The sequence below is a fragment of the Cucumis melo genome, chromosome 10 (assembly GCF_025177605.1).
Source record: "Cucumis melo cultivar AY chromosome 10, USDA_Cmelo_AY_1.0, whole genome shotgun sequence".
Lineage (NCBI taxonomy): Eukaryota > Viridiplantae > Streptophyta > Magnoliopsida > Cucurbitales > Cucurbitaceae > Cucumis > Cucumis melo.
Genome location: NC_066866.1, coordinates 571,808 through 589,763, shown reverse-complemented (window position 1 = coordinate 589,763; position 17,956 = coordinate 571,808). Strand labels below are relative to the sequence as shown.

Sequence of the window (17,956 nt, the reverse complement as noted above, 5' to 3'; positions counted from 1 at the left end):
ATTTAGTACATTCAAATTGACAATAAATCAAGCTCTCTATATCTTCGTTAATTTAAAGAAGAAGACGAAAAAGAACCCTAAACATTAAACTACATCCAAATAGACAAATACAATGTAAAAGAGTATATAAATTCACTCATTTAAACATCAACATCTACCCTATTATTAGTCCAAAGATATTATTAAAAATAAGTTTACCTCAACGATAACGTTTATAAAGGTCGAAAGTCCGATCATCCATCTGTAGAGAGTAATTAGTTAGAGCGGTGGTGGAGGGATGAAATGGAGTTGGGACCCATTGAGTAATAAGAGGAGGGAGAAAGGGGAAGACTTCAACATCAAGACAGAGAAGAGAGGTAAAGGGTAAAATGGGAAAAGAGACAGCTAGCAATGAAGGAGTAGCCTCACCTACCATTACACACAACACAACCACATCCCATTTTTCTTTTCCTTTTTAGCTTCTCTTTCTCTTCCCCCTTCTTCTTCTCTTTTTTCTTTCATCCATACATAAAACTTTCAGAAAAAAAAAAGGAAAAAAAAAAAAAACAAAACAAAACAAAAAACTAAAGAACATAAAACCCCCATTTCTCTTCTCTCTGCAGCTCTCTAATGGACTCCATTTCGACCTGTTAGTTCAGTTTTCAGGTGGGTTTTTCTTTACCTTCAATGGGTCTTTCTTATTTTCTTCATTCTCCTCACCATTTCACTTCAAAATTTGAGCTTTTTTTTTTAGTCTGGTTTTGTGGGGGGGTTTTGTTTGTTGAATTTGGTCAATTTTGAGTGTTGGGGTTAGACATTATTACTTATTGTGAGAACAATGCGGCGGGGGGTTTTACTTTGCGACAATGGAAATTGGGTTTTTTTTTTCTTGAGGGGAAAATTTAATGAAAAATGGGCGTTTTGAAATTGGCTTGGAATGTGGAGGAAAATCAGTTTGAAACGAAATTTGAGGGTTTTAAATTTTGTATCTTTTGGGTTCTATTGGAATTAGAATCTTACAAAACCCCAATTTTCAACCGACAAAAGTAATTACAATAACCCCAGTTTCGTTTTTTTGGAATTAAAACAATCTTAGTTACTTTCTACTACATTTTCTTTAGAAACTGAAAAAAATGAGAAAAATAAAAACCTTAATTCTAACGCCATTATAAATTGAAACTCAGCTCACTTCTCCAACTCCTTTTTTTGCAGGTTCTCAAGGCTAAGATTTTCCAATTTTGCCTTACCAAATACAAACTCTCAAATAAAAAGGTTTGTTCTTTCTCTTATCTTTCAATTTTCATGAATGTTTTGGAGAAAAAGAACAAAAAAAAAGAAGAAAAAACCCCATTGTTTTTCCCTAAATTTGGAGTGGTAAAGCCAAAAAGGTAATGGAATTATAACGTACAGATTTTTTTCTAACATACGCTACGCGGTTTTATTTAATATTTTTCAGACTTACCAAACTTATTAAAAACTCACCCTTTAATCTTCTTCTTATATTTTATCTTTTTCTCCTCTTCATTTCTCTTATTTTATAATTTCTTTTCTCAAGGTGAAAAGAAAAGAAAAAAGAAAAACAAATTTGACAGAATGATCGGAAATAATTTCGTCGATGAGATAGATTGCGGCAGTTTCTTCGACCAAATCGACGACCTTCTCGATTTTCCTGTGGAGGATGTCGACGCCGGTTTGCCTCCGGCGAAGGGCGGTGACTCGACCAACTCATTCCCAACCATTTGGCCCACTCACTCCGAGTCACTACCCGGTTCCGACTCGGTATTCTCCGCCAATAGCAACTCCGATTTGTCGGCAGAGCTCTCTGTTCCGGTTAGTACTATTACACTTTCGGTTCACTCGCGGGTGTCTCTATCATTCCTCTTCTGAACCGACCGCCGACACAACCGGCCCGGTCGAATATACATTCATTATTCATTTTGAAATCCATTAATTTATTATTATTATTATTATTATTATTATTATTATTTTCCTTTTTAAATGTAATATTGTTTTAATCTAAGGAGAATTGAAATAATGGCAACATATTTTCCCAAAAGGAAATTTAAACATTTGAAATTTCAAATTAAATGGACTAGGGGACGTTGATTATGAAGACATTGGGTGTAAATTTTGAGAATTTTGTTTGTTTTTTTTTTTTTTTAATCTTTTGGATTGAAATGAATTTAATATGATGTGGTGATAAGATAGAAATAATTAGGGTAAGAAATGGACAAGATTATGTTTTAATTGATTAGGATGTCCACCTGGCAGGACACGTGGGGGCCATTGTATGGTGGTGCTTTGTCATTTTACGCTTGATTGTAGGCGCCAAACACACATGGAAATTCATTTAAATTAAGATTTCTTTTCTTTTCTTTTCTTTTGTTTTCTTTTTCCTCTTTCTTTCTATTCGTTCAAATTTCAAAATCCCCCCTTTCAATAAAAGGGTACTTCAGTCATTTCACTCGAGTCTCTTTTTTAGGGATCTGTGTTCATTATAATATGAGAATGATATGTTGAAAGTCAGTGAATAAATAATATTTTAACATAATTTTCACAATATAATGAATGATATTATCTTCAAATTATTATCATTTTTACATGCACGTGACTGTTGTCTGTTGACAAGTGGCACATGTTTTGGTTCGGACTTTGTTATGTGAAACAAATAAAATGTTCATTAATTGAGTTTGCATTGCATTATTTACAAGTATTACTCAAATGTATTATATGAAACCTTAGGGGAATTGAGTTTAAACTTTTTCAAAACATTAGGGAGTTTTATTAGGTGAGTTAATAATTTGGTTTGTTTGCAGTATGAGGATATTGTTCAATTGGATTGGCTTGCAAACTTTGTTGAGGATTCATTCTGTGGTGGAAGTCTTACAATGAACAAAGAAGAGCCCAAGGATTTGACACATAACCAATTCCAAACCTCTAGCCCAGTTTCTGTTCTTGAAAGCAGCAGCTCTTGCTCTAGTGACAAGACCCTGCAGCCCCGTAGCCCTGAACCAACCGTCGCCACTCCTGGTCAGCAGCGTGGCCGTGCACGCAGCAAACGCCCTCGCCCTGCAACCTTCAATCCCCGGCCCCCAATTCAGCTTATTTCCCCTGCTTCCTCTGTCACCGAAACAACCACCCCTGATCAAACATTGCAGCTTGTTCCAAAGGCCCCATCAGACACCGAGAACTTCGCCGAGTCCCGGCCTTCGGTCAAATTGCCAAAGCATGGTGCTGCTGCCTCAGGAACACAGAAGATTAAGAACAAGAAAATCAAGTTGTCTTTTTCGCTTGCCCCCCCATTAGAGGCAGGAGCGGGAAACCAAAACTTGCCATCGTCGCAATCGGTAAGAAAATGTATGCATTGTGAGATAACCAAAACTCCACAATGGCGGGCAGGACCAATGGGGCCAAAAACGCTTTGCAATGCCTGTGGTGTTCGGTATAAGTCTGGTAGACTCTTCCCCGAGTACCGACCAGCAGCGAGTCCAACGTTCATACCATCATTGCACTCGAATTCCCACAAAAAGGTGCTTGAAATGAGAAACAAGACTGACGAGAATACAGCTGCAATCACCATAAGCGTGCAACCGGAGCTGATTCCAAACCCAAACAGCGCAATTTCAATGGATTACATGTGAAGAAGAAGAAAGAAGGTTGATGTGTGTGTGGTTGGTTTGTGTTTAGTATGAAATAGTTTTTAGGTGGTTGTCTTTCTTGTACAGGGGAAGGTGGGGGCAACTTGGGAAAGGTTTTAGGTTTTTTTTTTTTTTTTTTTTTTTTTTTTTTTTTTTTATTTTATTTTATTTTTAATTAGATGAGAAAGTAGTTGAGGAAGAAGAGAAAACAAACAAAAAAAAAAAACTGATCATATGGACTTAAGAGACATCAAAACTTTTAAGCTTAGGTGAAGTTTTAGTGTTGTTTTAGGTGCTCATTTGTCCGTCATCGTATGTTGCCTCTCTTCTTCTCTCTTTTGCATTCTTTTTTCATTTCTTGGTAATTCTTTTTGCAGTTCATTTGTAGTCATCATCAAAATTCTGAGCTTTTAAGTAATGAAATTTCAGGTTATTTTGCTTCTTCTTCTTCTTCTTCATTCCTTCATGCAAATAAACGTTCATTACCAGTTGGGTCTCTAATGAATTATTGGCCCATCAAAGGATTCAAATTTTGGTTTGTAGTATGCAGAATTTGAATCCTTCATTTGGGGAAATTAAAGCAATTTTGAATTCAAATTTGGAAGGACCCTTTCAGCATGCCTTTGCCTGACCAAAACAAGTAATAAAAAAAAAGTTGATAATAATATATTTTTTACAAAAGAAAAAGGGGGGATTTGCTTCAATCTCTCCATAATTTAAGGTAGAGGAAGAAAAAGGATTAATGGATTAAATTTTGGTAGGGTTTGCGTCAGGTTTGAGTAAACTAAAATGCGATGATATGATGAATTAGGATTAGGGGCTGCTTTATAAGCAATTTGGAAAATTGTCTCAATCCGACCAAACTCTACCAAATTCAACACATAATAATTATCACTTATATATTTTAATTCTTCTTAATTACAACTTTAAACTTTCATATATTTGTCTTTTTAGTGTCTCCTAAGTTCTTAAATTATGTGTCTAATTATAATAAAGTCTTAACTTTTAACTTAAATTCAAAATAATATCTGCTTCTTCTCCTCCTTATATAAAAGAAAAAGGATAATAAATAAAAAAAATTCTTTTTTTTTTTCAAATTTGAATTTGGGTGGCAATATTTTAATGGTTAAATTGTTTGAAATATGAATGTTGTTGCGTATGAAATTTTGATTCAAATTCAAATTCAAAATTTTAGGTAGGAAAGCATTTGAATTGTGAAATTTGCAATTCAAAATTGAAAAGAAGTGTAAAGGAATTAAATGAATGATTGATATTACTTTAATTGAAAGAATGGTGAGAATTTTTTATCACATGAAAAGATGTTTCCTCAAACACAAAAGACAAAATTCTAAGATTTGTTGGATAATTACAATTAGAAAAAGACATTAAAGATTGTTAAAAATGATTAGTTTGGTGTGTGCCATTAACCTAAAAGTCCAACCACAACCAACCTCACCTCATTTTTTAACCTTTCATTTAGCCTCAAACTCAAAGTGAATTTCAGCACCAATATAAAAAAAATATTTGAAATACATTTTCAAAATGCTTAATTTCAAAATTAAGTTTAACAATATTTCAATATAATTTAGATTGATTATCTAATATTTAATAAATAAAACATTTTAGACGATTCCAAAATACACATATACATGTAGTTAAATAATAATTAAACGTACTAATTTGTTTAAAGACGGAAATTCATCAAATTTCATAACAAAATCTTTTGTATAATTTAAAATATAAATAATTATGTTGAAAATAAAAAGAGGTTTTAATAAATAGAAAATAATAAAGGAAATTAGGAATTTGGAGAGAAAGTTTGTGTAGAAGAGAAGGCTAAAATCTTTAGTCACACGCAACACTTGGGGCTGCACTTCACATGCTTCTAAATAATGCACACAACCACTACACTGCCCTAAACCTTCATTATTTCTTTTCCCACCAAACCAATATATACACATATGTATATATATATATATATATATATACATACAAATGACTGTGTTTTGGAAACTAAACATGGATGCAACGTGGGACATTGATAGACAGGTTAGGGTCTAGCGTTGGATGCTTTGAGACCATTGAAATTGTGTTCGATGAGGGTTTGAAGGATATTTTTAGATGATAAAAAGTCTTTAATTAAATGATGGCAGGTCTGGATATTATTTTCTCCAATTATATCAAATGTGCATAACACTTTGGTTGAATCTAAGTATATGGAGTTACTTAATATACTCAATTATGTTTATGTGAGATCCATATAGATGAAGCTAAAGTCATTGTACGTTCTAATTTGTTTGTCGTGTATCTCTTGATATAATAGGTTGGAATGTGGTTTGTTTGTTTGTTTAGTTCATTGACGTTAGAAGGTAATTTAAGACTAATAACTAATATACGTTTACTTATTTGGATTCTAATTATAACCTACCATTAACTATGGCATCATTATTTCAAATCTCTATTGTTATGGTATTTATTATTTATTAAAATGTTAGCTATTTCTCACTCATCATTGCACTCTCCCCTTTGTCACATTGTATAATTTACATCTCAAGTATAGACTATTGTAAACTACAAAATATTATAACCCAAACCCTTCTAAGTGTGTCATTTAAAAGAAATTTAAATATTGCAAAATCTATGGGTGATTGGGTGATAACTTTATCGTTGATTGACTCATATTAGACGCTATTATGAGCGACGTTTATCACTGATAAACTTCAACAGCTTGATCTAAATTTTATTATATTTATAAATATTGTACATTTATGTTTTATTTGCTAAAAGTTTGTACATTCCTATATTTGCAACTATAGGAAAGTAAGAATTGTTTGGCAACTTACTATTGAGCTATGCTAGATCCTCTAAAAAGGGATAAAGAAACATTGGAAGAATTTGAAATTAGGACTAAAATCACCTTTGAAATATTCAAAATCATTCAAAAAAACTGTGTTTGCTCACTTAAATTGACTTTGAATAATTAAATAGTTGAAGAATATTTATAACCGTTTTAAATTACTCTCGAACATGTTCTCAAACATGTCCTCAATGACGTACTTTATAGAAACAACTTTATGTACATACAAAGTACTTCCAGAATAGAAAGTTTGTTCACAAATATCTTGATTAAATTTATAAATATAAATCTTAATTATGTAAGCGATGTGTAAGCATTTATCAACTCAAAATAATAAAACCCAACACAATCCATACACGATAGTCAACTGAATATAGTTCAATGGTTATGTCTTCGACTAAGAGATAATAGATTTAAATCTCCTACCGTTCCCGTTAAAAAAAAAAAAAGAGAGAGAAAGAAAGAAGGGATAATCATGATAAACAATTTAATTTATTTAAACTAACATCAGAGCAATGGATGAGACCCACTATCCTTGAGGTAAGTATGAATGTACTATGTACCATAAAATATGAAAAAAGTAAACCAACTTTCCTTTTTTGAAAGATATCTTTCAAGGTTCTAGATATTAACAGGAAGAGCAGTCAAAAAGGCCAAGGTGTAGGGAGAAGTAGACTTGCCAAATAGGGAGCACCAAGAAGGAAGCTTTGATATTACTCTTTCGGCTTTTGGGGTCAATCTGTTGAAATCAGTTCGCAGCTTTAGGAGTGGAGGAGGAACCTTGTTACCCTTTACCGATCTTGTTGAGTTCTTTTTCCAGAACAGTGTTAGAGCAAAACTTGTGGGTGAATCCTTTCCTCCTGAAAATTGAATAGTATGCCACCCATCTACACTGCTCTTATCGCCAGTTGGAACGAGTTCCTCTTCGCCTATGCAAGACAAAATAAATGCATGTTTGAGTATAGCCAAAAATGCTTTAGAACAGTTAATCACAGTTCCTACGGACTACCAACGTTAAAAACACCTTTGACAGAAGTCGATGTACAAATTTTCTATGGGTGTTTTCCATAGACCATAGTGGTAATTGACAGGTGATTTATGCAGTGATTTTAGCTTGAGTCAGGCGCATGTCGGAAAAGAGTGTCCATTCTTCATAGATAATATCCTTCGTTACACATTTTTTCCCTAGTATATCTGTACACACTTCCATTCACTGATTTCTCTCTACCCTACCCACTTCCCGTTATGCACCTCTTACTAAGTTATCCCTCTATACAAACAAATTCTCTCATTCTCTATCTACCCACAATTCCTCGCTCTTTATTTGTTTATTTTTTAAAATTGCTTTCAATTTTGTAAACTTTCTTTTATAATCCTTCACTTCTTCAGATTTTGAATATACAAGAAACTAAACGTTTAGTTTATAACGTAAAGCCAACGCCAATATCTCATAAATGAAAAGTATAAAAGACATAGATGTAGAGAACAGAACGGTGGAAAGCATTCACATTTACCCATTTTTCATTACCTTTAAACTTGAAATCTTCGATTTCATCAGTGTTGATACCAAGAGACCATCGTGTAGAACCCTTTGTATCAATCAAAATATTTGTAATTCTTCCATTGTTGCTAACGTTGCTATCCACGAGCAGCGAGGGAATATCAGACATGTCCCACCCATCTTCACCATCTTCATGGGTCCAACAACCATAGTTAACAGAGAAGGTAACGTAATCAATAGGTTTGTCTCTACCACATGTGAACCCCTCATTGATATGTTCAATCTCCCTGGTCAACTTTCCAGGAGTTGTAGAGAATAGTGATACATATGACACAGGATCTCGCTCTCCACCATATTTTTCTGTTGTATCTACAACATGGACAACCTGTGACAATCATTTTTCTTTTAAGAAATATCACAGCCAATGCTCTAAATCTACATCATTCCAAATAAAAGTAGCAAAAATTGCAGAATGCCCATCAACTTTTCTATTGGCTGTGTAATCTAAATCCATTTTACTATAGATAGTCAACGCCAAATCTGAATTGCAAAACCAATTTTGAGTGAAAAATCTATTAGTTTCTTTCAACGAAATAACCGTACAAAGTTCTAGATATAGTTAGATCTCTTCTTCTAGCTTTCCTAAACTCAAATAACAAAAGTATGAGTTGCCGTGAAGGCACTTTCTGTTATCTTTTCATGGTTTGTAGTTTGACTGTAGGTTTTTGGAATAACATTCGTCAGTAAGCACGAGTAACCTTAAGTTGTGACATAATGATGTGATGATATTTGATCGATGAAATGATAATTGAAGTTGAATCATGCAGGGAACTCCTTTTACGAAATGATGTAAAGCTTACTAAGTTTGGACGATTTAATAAGGAGACAAAGAACAAAAGTTGCAGTTTTATCAAGAGCACAGGAAAAATAGAAGAAATGCTGAAGGACTTACATTTACAGTTCTGGCTGTGAGATCGGTAAAAGGAGGGACAATGCCAAATGCCACAGCAGCAAGTGAAAAGCCAAATAGAATGCATGTTGCGAATATTATTGATCTTTTTGCATCTGCACCACAATCATATACCTATAATTAGTAGACTGAAGGTGAATAATGAAAACCATCCAGAACAGTTGATAAATCAGATGATGAGCTGACGAAAATGATCTGATAAAAAACACTTGAAGAAAATTCTCAAATCCAAGTTTCTACTAATATCTGTGAAGAAAAACGACGAAAGCCCCAGGTCAAGTCGATTTGGCGAGCCAACAATGATTCAGTCTGATCATTACACTAAGAAAATTAAAAAGTTTCAAACTGGGTTTAAGAGCTCTTGTAATCTATTTGGTCCTTGTGTCTTTCAGCTCGACAAGCATTCCTCTCTTCAACATCTTGGAAATACTATTTCTGTAAAATAAGCGTTTTCTTATCTACACAAACAGATGTAAAGGTACTATATGCTCATATTATGAAGTAAGAATTTTGTTTTAAAAATTGCGAAAGGTATTTTATTGAAAAAAATTAAATAATCTTTGAGGTTGCAATAATTTCAAAAAAAGACCCGATAATCTCAAAATGGGTGCTTCTAATAGTCCATTCGAAAATAAGTTTTCACTTTAGAAGTGACATTGATGATAACTAAAACACAATCTATTATATAAAGTAAGAAAATAGATATATAGAAGAAAAAAACCTGAGAGATGAAGATATGACAATAAATAGACGGAGGTCAGACACAAGATGATAGCAACAAAAACAGCAACTATCACGCTCCCCAGCCAGTCAGGAGTGCTACCTGGATTCCTGCAAACAGTGAAAAATACTCAGTACATGTCTTCAGAGCATCTGAATAAGAGAGGAAGCTTTGAGGCAAGGATGATACGGAACTTTTTAAATGTGTTAAATCAAGAATCAACCCAAAAGCTTAAGCCAATAAATGGGTTACAGTAAATTGAATAGTGTCAATACTCCAACACTCTTCTCAAGTGAGCTTGAAAACTTTTAGAAATCCAAATAAATGGGATGTAAATATTAATTGGGAAGAAAATGACAAGGTTCAATTTTCGAATCCAGGTTCTCTTGCTCTAATACAATATAAAATCATCAATGATAATGGACCATTCATCGTCATATATTGACAGTTTTGTGTAAAATCAGTCAACCAATCAAATGGAAAAACTGCAAGATCCTTGCAATAGTTCTTGCTTCTACAAAGAAGGATGACAAGTTGTCACTCCTCCAGTCCTCCTTATGGGGGTCATAACTTCTTTCTCGATTATCAGCTCAGTAAGCCTTCGCTGGCCACTACCTTTCCAATAATAAGGCAGAGGAGAGGTTTCGTTGGTATTTGGTAATATTCAAGCCTAGTTTATAGTCCTTTCATGAACAAAGAACCAAGTCCCTATTTCTTCTGCATGGAGCAATCTGCGTCTGTTTTCCCTATAGTCATGGTTGAAGGACATTGAAGTTCCACAATTCTGTATTAAAGTTTCTATGTTTACACCAAGAGAATACCTCGTGTACACAGCAAGGCAGCTATTTTAGTGAAATATCATTTCCATTCGCGAAATTAGTTTGATGGTACAAACAATATAGTATGTATCACGAATTTATTTCATGGGATAACTCGTAAGAATAAATTGAGACTTTAATTATATCTGATTCGAGAGATTTGTATATTCACCTTAGTTTTTTTATTCAATTAAAAAAATTCTCTCTCTTCCTTCATTATTTTAATAGGATTAGCCGACCTGAAGGAGGTTTACAAGTCAGTCTGAGAAATCTTTATTGAAAGGCTGACAGATTGGCTGAACAGGAAGTGCTGAACTTTGGAAAAATCTGGGCTATTGTCTACTAAATCCTACTTTTAACTTCCTCGTTAGCAAATATAAACTTCTTTGCCAGCCCATCAAAAGGGCTAGTTGGAATAAGAGTGTGTGTGTGTGTGTTCTATACATATATAGGACTAAATCCTTCACTTGGTCCTTTTTCATAGGACTTTATATCATAATCAGTTGTAGAAGAAACTTCTCACTAATTGTCTTAATCAGAGTTGGTGCATCAAGCATAGAAGATCAGAAGATCAGAACCATCTCTTTTCTAAATGTAAACTAACAAAATGGAGCTGGGAAGGCTCTTTATAGTTTTTAGCACTAGTGCTTCCATCGAGGTTTAAAGAAAACATCTCCCAGCTTCTTTCCAGTCATCCTTTTAAGGACAAGACAGATAATTTGGATGATGGGTTCCAAGTTACAGTGTGTTATTCAACCATTTGTCGAGGATATAGGTGACTATATTACTTTTGAGTGGATTGAAATCCTATCTTCCCAATCTCCTCGTCTCCTTTGTTCATGTTTCCTAAAAAATATGCATAGTAAAATTTAAAAAGCATTCATATCCAACTTTGTTTTCTATGCTTTCAACAGACAAACTTTTAGCAATTCTTCCATCCACCAACAAAATCATCCACATTACTGTGCCCAATCCCTTTCAGTAATTCACTTGCCGATCAAGTTAGCAACAACAAGAAGTTCTGTCCTCTTTTTCTGTCTCCCAAGAGAAAAAAATCAGAACTTTCAGCTTAATGATAAATAGCATACCTATCAAATCGAACTGCACTTCCAATGAGACTGCTAGCCAAACGAATAATAGTACCAGCTGAGACTAAAAGTGGCACAGTTAAGCCTATCAACAGTGTTGCAAGTTTGAGAGGCTTTGGAAATCTTGCAGGGGTTAAAGTTGCTTCAAGCAAGCCATCTGGATGAAAACATGTAGCTCATTTAAAATTAAGACTACTGTGAATTGAATTTACTACTCAACAGTGTCAACATGAACAAAATACAAGTAGCATTGTCAGAAAAGATAGGGCTAAATTCTAAACTTACATGCAAATGCTGGAGAAACTAACCAAACAAGAGCTAAATAGGATGATCCAATTTTATAGTAGTTGCCTATTATCAGAAAAATGAGCCACTGAAAAGATCCTGCTTTAAAGAGCCATCTTTCAGCCTCTAACCTGATCAGTTCTGCACGGATAGCGGGCAACAGCTGCTCTCTTTTGGAATATACATTAGATAAATAGGTCTGAAGGATTAGAAAACCAACGTATTGACCAGCCAATGCTCCAAGAAAGGCAGGAGCAACAAATAACCCAACGACCAACCATGGACTTGCAACATAGGGAACAGGTGACGCTGATATTACTGGTAGAATGAAGGCAACAGAAGCAGAGAAACTTAGCGAAAATATCCACATTAAAACCAAGCTCAAACATGACAATGCCAGAGAAACTGCAGCTGGAAAACCACCCATGACTAGAGATGTAGTCCATATCATAAGCGACTGGATGATCACTGAGTTGTGAAGCAAGGACGCAAATCTTTGACGATACACAATCATGTATGTTCCCTGATCAGTTAGGCTTAATGAACAAATAACTAACTGAAAATTACAAAAAAGAAGAAAAAATGCAGGTGCTGGTTCCAAAGGAAGGCCAAATTGAAGGTTATGACAAACAAAAATTACTGAAAATAGTCACTTCACTATAACTTTTTTACTCATCATAAGAGACAAACCAGTGGTCTGAAACTGAAAGTGACAAAAAGGAGAAAAAACAGCTGGGTGGGTGGTTCCAAAGGAGGGCCATCTAGAAGGTTTTGTACAAGAAACAGATAAGAATATAATAATAAAAAATATTTCCCAAATATTGTGAAAATTCGAAACAACAAAAAACAGCTTTTAGAAATTTCGAAAAAAAGATAATACACCAAAATAATCCCTTATTAACAAAAAGCAGTATCTACAAGCACTTACCCAAATAACCACTTAATAACAGAAATAAAATAAAAAAATATATATTGTTAAAATGAATAACAAAAAAAGTGGGTAGTGTAAGGATAAAAAATGAGTCTTACCAGGATGTCAAAATATACAGCTTTGTCTTGATCAGAATTCTGACCACCTTTAATTAAATTGTCTGTTGGAAGTTTAGAGGAAGAAGCAGCATGCAGCAGAAAAGCAAGCATGTTTTCTCCAAGATGTTGAAGAGATCCTGGTTTTAGAAGCTCAAACTTGTCATTCTGCAGATTAAATGTACAGAGTAATGGAAGTTAACATTGGTACAATATTAACATTTTCACCTGCTATTTTCCAGATCATTTTTAGTTGGGGCATTAGCTTCTTAAAGTATTTGGTCACAAAAGCTCGATAGTATTTCTTCTTACTCAGCATGTTCTACAAGCATTACCTTAATTGCTTTTTGAAATTTATAATCTACAGAGAGAGTTATCAAGTATCTTAACTCTTCGACTCCAAATACTGATTTCCCCTTAATTTTTCATTTACAGAAAGACAAGGCTTGCTGATGGTATAACTTAGATGCCCACATAGTATTAGAACTAGATCTGATTACTTAGTAAATGCATAAAAACAAATGCCACGACCATATTTGACTGGCTGCAGAAACAGTTATTAGAATCTTTAGCTATAGATGTAGACATGCAAGCCATCATATGAAACTGCACAAATACTTATGAAAAAAACCATAACAGCTGCATCTTTAAATTTCTAGTTGATGCAGAGTTGACCACGAAAGGAAGATAGAGTTTATATAACTGTTGTTCAATCAGTTGAATGTAAAATTGCTAAAACTTTATCAAAATGCAAAACACAAATTGAAGGGTTATGTAACATAATAAGTTTCATTCCTCTGACTGTCATTGAATATAAAAACTCTAGCGATACGCCAACAAGAAACTTCTAGATACAGTTAACAGATAAATGAAGTTAAATAATAGAGAACCTTCGTGTGATAAACTGCAGTGTTGTCTGCATACGCAAAGTCAAGTCCCGACAGACCAGCAAGTTCTCTGTAGACTTGAAAATCCGTTCCAGACTTAATGGCTCCAGAAGTAAAAAGTTCCTATAAGATAGCAGTTACTCCCCACTTCTATTTATGTCAAAAAAAAAAAAAAGGAGAGAGAGAAAGAGAGAGATTAAGAGGGGGAAGAAATTACCAACCTCGGATACTATTTGAGCAGACGGGTATTTTGCAACTGATGCGAAGGTCTCGACAGCCCATGGATTTGAACCAGTCTATCAGATGAAGATTCATGAGAGAATTATAACTTCATAACTGAAAGCAAATAGTAATACATAAACTGTCACCTGCGTGACTTGGTATTTATTATATAACAATTTACGGCCAAGACCTGAAATATTCCAGATTTCCCTCCAGTACCAATGGCCTCCAAATCAACAGCCAAGCGAATAGTTTTACTCCAGGGATGCTGCATTGTTAAATTCTAGATCAGTTCTACAATTTGAGCCACAATTTCTAACTGTTACTATGCCATATGTCCTCCACCTCATTTTAGTATATTACAGGAGTAGTGCCGAAAATACATTGATTCTCTCATTTTCCCCATGTACAAACATACAGATGAACAAAGCAATCGGCATAAAACGCTATTGGGTGTTCTGGTTTCCTTACTATGCTAGAAAATATTTGAGGAGGCCTAACATAACAAATAGTAGTTGTACAAGGAAGAGGTACTAGAAATCCAGTCCATGTGATACTTGACCTCGAAAACTGGAGAAGAAAATCATCCAAGTAAAGTAATACTAACCTGAGTCATAAAGCTATGGGCACCATTGAGACCCTCCTCCTCCCCAGTATTAAATAAAAATATCACACCACTTTTGAATCCATGAGCCCACTGAGAAATCCCTCGGGCAAGCTCTAACATGACAGCAATACAAGAGCTACAATCCCCTGCTCCTTCACTAAAACAAGTATAGCACATACTATTTTTTAGGGCTCCATGGACAGAATATAATAATGGTAAGAACTGATTGATGAGAATAAAGTCATACGTTGAGAAAACCGTGTCAATGTGAGAAGAGACTAGAATTGTATTTTCTCCAGCTTCATCAGCATACTTTGGCAACACCCTTAATATAACATGGTATAGATCTGAATACATAAGTGTTTTCCCCTGAAATAGACCACCAGAAAGACGATTTGCTCCAGATTGTGCATGAAATTTTTGCACTTCAACATCAACTTCCCAATGAGCTGTTTTCTTTATTTTTTCTGCTGCTTTTAATACATACTGGGGAAAACAGCATTATGTCAAGTATCTATGTACGCTTGTGCAAAAAGGACAAGTAGACTGATGTAATCCATTATGCAATCTCAGTGTGAGTGAGCATGTGTAGGGGAGACAGAGGTCAAGTAGATGGTCTTACATGATGAGCAAAAGTTCAAAGTAGTCATTCCCAGAGAAATCAACTCTAAAACTTGAAATCCTTTGAAAAAGGGAGCAAAAAACAGGCTTTGATACTAAGAAGAAGTGGTCAATGTGCAAAATTAACAATGCTTTTTTTTTTGTTTGTAGAAACAACTATTTTCATTAAGAGAGAATGAAAGAAATTTTTAACAATGTGTTACACATAATTCACATCTAAAGTTTGAACCACTGCCAAGAAATAATGCTCCCTACGCATTGTAAACTAGGGACCGTAAGTTAAACATGATGTGACATTTTTTCTCTATGATGCTGCAGAGTGAACATAGGAAGAAAATGATAAGTTGCGTTGGTCTGAACTTGACAAGAAAAACATTTTATTAGTAAAATATTAAAATCAAACAATACTTCCCAATCATAAAATTCAGATTAGTTGCATGTGAATAAAAATGCAAGTCGGACTAGATATTGGCTTTAAGACTCCATGCTTGTTTAGTTCTTGGAACTTCAATTTGTACTGTACATCTTATATCTCTTTTCTTCTCTTCAATTTTATTGTATAATAGGTTAACTTGCTAATTAATAGACCTTTTTTTCCCTACCAATATGTGAGGGCGGGAATCGAACCTCAAACCTCCAAGTTGATACTGCACGTTCATGTCAGTTGAGCTATGCTCATATCGGTTAATTTACTAATTAATACACCCCATAAAAATTGAGGATACTAGCAAAAACACATTTGTGCCTATGACGTACTAACAAAGTGGATGTTGTTATCTATTCTTTTCCTTTCAGACCATGGGGTACCAATTACCAATTATAATTGAGTTACAGATAGGTTTGTATTCTACAAAAGAGTATGTTGAATAGCATGCCAAACTGAAGGTAATACAAAATAAATATCAACCCAGAAAAGAGATTAACCTCCAGTGCGAAATCGAGTGCATCAGAACCAACAGGATGAGGACCCAATGAAGTTAACGCCTTAACGTGCTTCAAAGCCTCAGCCTCGGAGAAACCTCTTTTGCCAGCCTTCTCAGCACTAAGGGGGATAGGTAATTTCTCAAACTGTTGTTGATAAACGGCCCGGAAGCCATATATGGTAAACAGAAGCAAGGACAGCCATACATATAGTGACCTCTGTGTTCTTACTACTGATGTGGGTTGATGAGCACTGTCATCGACATTAGGAACATTTTCTTCAGGCTTCTTGAATGGTTTACGCGATTCTGATGAACTTCCAGTCCGTCCCATTATTAGGTGATAAGTAATAATCTAACACAATGAAAACGTCTGCGGGGGGGCAGAAATCAAGGGAAGTGAAGTCAGTACGATAGCTCGAATTTGATTCACTAGTTCGTAAACTGAAAATTGATTCATAAAAAAGGCATAGAAAAATGTGCATTCGGTGCATAATATAAAAGACTCAGCATCAAATGACAGATTCAGCTTAGAGCTACATCTCAATAAAATATAGCCAGAGGCTAAAATTCCAAATCCAATCGTCCATGATCGCCTTAAGCAAACCAGTAGGCACAGCCAGAACACATAGAATGAAACAAATATGAAGAAATTGCATGTTACATAGTGAAAAAAAGAAAAAAAAAAAAACATAGACTCAGCTCAACCGATTCCATATAGCGACAAATATTTCTTCAAATAAAAACAAAGATCTGAGAGTTGAGGTAATGATTGCAAAAGGAAAACAGGAGAAAACTTACACAGTATACTACAATTGCAACAGTTTCATGAAACAGAGAGGAATTGATAGATAGATGGGTTGGGAAACGTGATTGAGGAAGAAAAGAAAACCACATCCGATTGGGAAATTGAGGATATCGAGAAGAAAATGAGATGGAGGGAAGTGCAAAATTGATGGGCGCGGGGGAGGTCGTTGGGAGTCCACTGTCACTATGGCTTACGTCATGTCGGTATAGGATGACGATTATGGCATATATGCATATGGGTTAATTATTGTGAATTATCATTTAATTGCGTACTTCCCTTTTTAACAATGTTCACCGGTTAGGTTTAATGTAACTTTACAAAATTGAGGTACTCAGGTTTAATATAACCCCACAGGTAACACAATTTCATCTCTTACTCAAACCTACATTTGTTGTACGTTAATGGAATCAAAGCGTGCATAACACAATCCAACCATAAAAGAGGGAAAAGTGGGGTTTGTATCTTTACTTCTTTTTAATTTCATTAGGTGTCAATCTCCATCGTTTTAAAAAAGTGGAACATCTCCCAAACTATCGTGTGTGTGTGTGTGTGTGTGTGTGTGTGTGTGTGTGTGTGTGTGTGTGTGTGTGTGTGTGTGTGTGTGTGTGTGTGTGTGTGTGTGTGTGTGTGTGTGTGTGTGTGTGTGTGTGTGTGTGTGTGTGTGTGTGTGTGTGTGTGTGTGTGTGTGTGTGTGTGTGTGTGTGTGTGTGTGTGTGAACATCTCCCAAACTATTGTGTGTGTGCGTGCGTGCGTGCGTGCGTGCGTGCGTGCGTGCGTGCGTGCGTGCGTGCGTGCGTGCGTGGGTGTGTGTGTGTGTGTGTGTGTGTGTGTGTGTGTGTGTGTGTGTGTGTGTGTGAACATCTCCCAAACTATTGTGTGTGTGCGTGCGTGCGTGCGTGCGTGCGTGCGTGCGTGCGTGCGTGCGTGCGTGCGTGCGTGCGTGCGTGGGTGTGTGTGTGTGTGTGTGTGTGTGTGTGTGTGTGTGTGTGTGTGTGTGGGTTTTGATT

At 35.2% G+C, this 17,956-nt stretch overlaps 2 protein-coding genes across 2 annotated transcripts; one reads left to right on the top strand and one right to left on the bottom strand.

Annotated features, from left to right (window-relative positions):
• The first annotated feature begins 262 nt into the window (after positions 1-262).
• Positions 263-4,059, top strand: LOC103489464 (GATA transcription factor 8). Its single transcript, XM_008448662.3, has 4 exons — positions 263-645; positions 1,192-1,251; positions 1,535-1,809; positions 2,796-4,059. Exons 3-4 carry the CDS (start codon positions 1,573-1,575, stop codon positions 3,618-3,620), a joined length of 1,062 nt encoding a protein of 353 aa, XP_008446884.2. The 5' UTR covers positions 263-645; positions 1,192-1,251; positions 1,535-1,572; the 3' UTR covers positions 3,621-4,059.
• A 2,885-nt stretch (positions 4,060-6,944) lies between these two features.
• LOC103489465 (uncharacterized) lies at positions 6,945-17,156 on the bottom strand. Its single transcript, XM_008448663.3, has 14 exons — positions 16,942-17,156; positions 16,145-16,513; positions 14,847-15,085; positions 14,600-14,756; positions 14,183-14,260; positions 13,992-14,066; positions 13,774-13,893; positions 12,887-13,051; positions 11,858-12,380; positions 11,573-11,729; positions 9,667-9,776; positions 8,928-9,040; positions 8,003-8,360; positions 6,945-7,403 (listed from the first exon to the last, which is right to left on the bottom strand). Exons 2-14 carry the CDS (start codon positions 16,472-16,474, stop codon positions 7,096-7,098), a joined length of 2,733 nt encoding a protein of 910 aa, XP_008446885.2. The 5' UTR covers positions 16,475-16,513; positions 16,942-17,156; the 3' UTR covers positions 6,945-7,095.
• Between the last annotated feature and the right edge of the window lie 800 nt (positions 17,157-17,956).